Raw genomic sequence first — 4,765 nt, 5'->3', positions numbered from 1 at the left:
GTAAATTAAAATGTCCTTCCGAAGCGGGCGACGGGATTTCGATTCCGGCGACCGACAGCTTCTTACGGGCGACCCCCGAACATAACTCTTTTTAGCTGCCGACAAACAAGTGGGCACTTCCTTTGTAACTTATTCTTTGAAGGGCCTTCAGCTATTTTAATCAGGAAAGTTATGGCCAACTTGCGATCATTTTTTTTATTACTTCTCGCATTTTTTTTTCACTGATGTCGTTATTTGCTATTTTACCAAACTGATAAGAATTTGTACAAGTGATTTACTGCTTTTTTCCTTTTATTCTATGTTTGAATACCTTAAGGTTGCGAGAGCTAAATGAGAACACAAAATCAAGGAAGAGGCAACCATTGAGACGTGGGAAGGTTTCTGGACGTCTTCCTGTGCCAGATCATATTCTAAAGCCACCCTATGTTGGTTCAAACAAGTTGCCAGAACTTTCTAATGCATATCAAATTCATGATGACAAGGGCATAGCTCAAATGAGAGCTGCCTGTGAGCTTTCTGCTCGAGTTCTGGATTTTGCAGGAACGTTGGTCATGGTAAAACTCAACTCTGCTGTTTTGTGTCAGTGCACATTTACACCATTACCCTTTGTCATCATGCTTTGAAAGTTTATTTTGCATTATTAATATGAAAGGATGATGTTTATATGTAATCGCAGTTGACACATTATCTCTTCACTCCTTGAGATTGTCTAATTCTATAAAAAAAGTATTTTTTTTACATTTCTCCTTTGAGACAATAGATTAAATTCTCTAATTATTTGTGTTTTGTTGGGGCATGGAAATTCTTAATTTATTTGTCTTCTTTTTTATTATTTTATGAGCTATTAACACTACCCATGATGTGCTTATGCAGCCCTCTATAACAACAAATGAAATTGATATAGCAGTGCACAATATGATCATTGATGCTGGAGCTTATCCTTCACCCCTTGGATACGGTGGATTCCCTAAAAGTGTATGCACGTCAGTTAATGAATGCATGTGTCATGGTATACCTGATTCACGCCAGCTCCAGGTTTGTAAGATGCCAATATACTGCTTATATTTTCAAAAACTTATTTGAATTGTTGGATTTGAAAATTTTCTTTGACTAAATCCTCATGGCCAAATGCAGGATGGTGACATTATAAACATCGATGTGACTGTTTATCTTAATGTATGCTCTTTTTTCCCTCAATTATAAACATTCATAAAGCATATGCCCTTCTCTTTCTCTTATGTCTGCGCTTAAGATGTATTTCTGTCTTTTGCTCATCCTTTAGTTGCTTCTAAGATCTTAATGATGGACAATAAATGACCCAATAAATATCCTAATGTTACCGGTTGATAAGTTTGCATCTGTTGTGCATATCTGGGATTCAACACTTCTCTTTTTCCCTCTCAGAACATAATCTTCTAAGTTTACAAGTTCGTACTTTACTTTTTATGTGCTCACTCTCTTTTTTGTGCTCAAGCTTTGACACTTCTATGTGGAGACCCGTGTAGAGATGCAGTAACTCGAAGCCATGAGATCTTATAGCTTTGTTGTCTTCCGTAGGATGCTGTATTTGTTTGAAATATATATAATTGCTGCTAAGCATAAAGTTGGACTGGTGATTTACTTTTTTGTTAACCTTTTGAAAGCATCTAGCAGTTTTAACATATTGCATTTTGAAATAAGCAAAAATGTCATTAACCATTGTTCATAGAAAGTTTGTAACAGCCGAGAAAGTTTAATGATTCAATTATACATTTTGAAGCTGGACATTTTGAACGTCTTAAAAATAGGATAACTTAGTGTACAGTTGAAGCTCAAAAAATGGAAATCAGTAGCGATTGAATATAAAATTTACAAGAATTTTATAGTAGACTGCAATAGCTTATCATTTACCAGTAATTTGCTCATCATCATTGTTCTGGTGCTACATTTTCTTATGTCTTCCATAGGAAAATAAGAATAAAAGTTTATGAAGTGCTACCAATAGTTTTATAACTACCAGGCTGTGGTTAATTCTATAGATATATTTTCATGATTTGATCTTCTCTTTGCTAATTGAATAAGTCGGGTTCTGAGTCTTTCATGATTCCATTTTGGTAGTTGCATGCATTGTATATTTTCTATTTCTTTCTTACATATATTTTTCTGAGAATTTTTTTGTTAGGGCTACCATGGAGACACCTCAAAAACCTTTCTTTGTGGAGAGGTTGATGAACCAACAAAACGACTTGTAAAGGTATTTTTGTGCTGAAGCTCCCTTGCTGCTCGTGATAATTTTGCGTTGAACATTTAAGAAAATTTAAAGAAAATTTAAGGTTTTATTTTCTATGGCTATTATGGTCTAATTTCTGATGTTATTGTAATGCACGGAAGTATAAAAAAAAGGCTACTCATGTAGTGATACAAATTGTCGAAGCTTTTGGCCGTATTTGCTACTTCAGCTGAACTAGATGAACATGTTTGCATAGCTTCAGTATTTTTTGCACGGGTTATATTTAGAAGCATAAAAGTTATCCTCGTACAAGTTATGTCATTTGATTGAAAATATATTTTAATTAATTTTACCCTAGGAATAGGAAAGGCAGGGAGATTTTCTTTAAATCTTAACCAGTTAAAATTGTGGAGAAATGATATAAATGTGTGAAGATAAGAGTCCCTATCCTTAAAAATATGGTAGTCTAAGTCTATATGTTCTACTCAAAGTCATTCTATAAAAAGTGGATATGATATTTCAAACCCATTTGTGGTTTATTTTTACCTTGAAATATATGAATAAAATTGGTCAATCTGTCCATATGTTGCTTGTGAAAAATTCTATCTATTTTGAGATAAATTTCCTTTTGGCAGATTTAATTTCTATTAGATTGAATCTACATTACTCTTGAATAATTAATATTTGGGGCTTTTAATACATAGCAGCCAAAACTTTCATATTTACCTATCTCACATCTAGACTTTCATAATTACAAACATCATATGAAAAGTAGCACTCATTATCTTCTTTTAATAGTCAAATCCATCCTTTTCATTCATAGGTAAAGTGTCATGTGTGTAAAAATGAAAGTTTAGGTGTGAGATAGGTAAATCCATAAGAATTGGGTGCTATGTATGTAATTTTCCCTTAATATTTTACTGTGTGTAGGCACTTGTTTGCTTGTTTGTGTATACTTCGATATAGCATTTAGGGTTTTTATATGTAGTACATCGTTTATTTAGCAAAATGATACTCCCATGTATCAGTTATTTTAAGTAACCGAGACTATTTTGTTTTTGTTTTTGCACCTTTAACTTTTTAGACATTTTTACGTGCACGATCTTGAATAGTAAATCTGCATTTCGTTTTTGTTAGTATTAGTATAGAATGAATTCATTGATCGGAAGTTGCTTAGCTATTTCTTTTTGATTATTTATTTAGGTCACTAAAGAATGCCTGGAAAGGGCCATATCTATTTGCAAAGATGGTGCTGCTTTTAAGAAGATTGGAAAGATAATAAGGTATATTGCTTCTTGATCTCAATGCTAGTATTTAATTGATTAATTACCAGCCATTTGTAATTCTGGAAGTTTTAATAGGAAATTATTATCAACCAATTTATTCTACGCCATTTTATATTTGGGGAATTTACATGCATACCACACAATTCTTATATATTTTCATATTTAACACATGATGTTTGATGTTTATTTTTATAGCAATTTAGTTTCTTAATCATATAAAAGCGACGACGACGACGACGACGACGACAACAACAACAACAACAACAAAGCCTTAATCCCACTATGTGGGGTTGGCTACATGAATCTTTTTTCTTCATTGCATCCTATTTAGTGCCATATTTTCATTTAGTTCTAATAAATTAAGATCATTTTTTATACAATTAGCCCAAGTCTTTCTAGGTCTACCTCTGCCTTTCTTAACATAAGTCGAATCTAAATCATCTACTCTCCTAATCGGATCATCAGATGGTCGACGTTTAATGTGACCAAACCATCTAAGACGATTCTCTCTAATGTTGTCCTTCACTGGAGCTACACCAACCCTATCACGGATATATTTATTTCACATTTTGTCTCTAAGTGTAAAGCCACTCATCCACCTATTCATTCTCATCTCTCAACACTTAACTTAGTATAATGCTTTTCTTTTGAAGGCCAACATTTAACGCTGTCGGCCGTTTTATTGTTCAACTTCACTTTCGTAGTTTGGAAACGGTGATGATTTTGTGATTTTGAAAATAATTTAAATATAAATATAACTTTTTTAAAGTAGTAATGTTTTTTAATTTTTAAAATAAGTGAGACCAAACGAGTCTCACATTTTTAAATAGTTTAGATGATTTAATACAATACTACAAGCAATACACTTATCCCGAAGAATAAATATATTACTTGTAATAGGGATTTAATCATCTAGACTAAACAATTTGTGACATCCGTTTTGATCTGCGAAATATTTTATAAAAAGGCCAACAAGTTCCCCTATCTAACATAAAAATTAGATAGGGTTTATTTTATCTGGGTTCCTGGTTCCCTATAGAGGCAAGCCCCTATAGTTAATTACATCTTAAATGATCGAAATCACTTAAGAAAACTCTCGATTAAGATCAGGTGGTTTTGTTTTCAAGATTTCAAAGTTTAGGTTTTCACGATTGGACATGGGAAAATCAAATGGGAATGGCTCAAAATATGAACAATTATTTAAGGAATTCAAATGAAAGAAAAGTAGGGGATATCACAGATCTAGGGAAAACCCCAGTGACCTCCCAAC

General features: G+C 32.9%; 1 protein-coding gene across 2 annotated transcripts in view; it reads left to right on the top strand.

The window, feature by feature from the left end:
- Positions 1 to 4,765, top strand: part of LOC110032646 (methionine aminopeptidase 1B, chloroplastic-like) — a 58,799-nt gene that overhangs the window by 10,039 nt on the left and 43,995 nt on the right. For both annotated transcript variants that reach the window (XM_020736339.1, XM_020736340.1), the window contains exons 3-7: positions 317 to 554; positions 874 to 1,035; positions 1,135 to 1,176; positions 2,162 to 2,233; positions 3,413 to 3,492. In XM_020736339.1, coding sequence (XP_020591998.1) covers positions 317 to 554; positions 874 to 1,035; positions 1,135 to 1,176; positions 2,162 to 2,233; positions 3,413 to 3,492 — 594 coding nt within the window. The remainder of the gene's footprint in view (positions 1 to 316; positions 555 to 873; positions 1,036 to 1,134; positions 1,177 to 2,161; positions 2,234 to 3,412; positions 3,493 to 4,765) is intronic.

This window comes from Phalaenopsis equestris, unplaced genomic scaffold (genome assembly GCF_001263595.1).
Source record: "Phalaenopsis equestris unplaced genomic scaffold, ASM126359v1 Scaffold000994, whole genome shotgun sequence".
Classification (NCBI taxonomy): Eukaryota; Viridiplantae; Streptophyta; class Magnoliopsida; order Asparagales; family Orchidaceae; genus Phalaenopsis; species Phalaenopsis equestris.
Note: the sequence above shows the minus strand (reverse complement) of the source record. Positions and strands in the feature narration are given on the sequence as shown.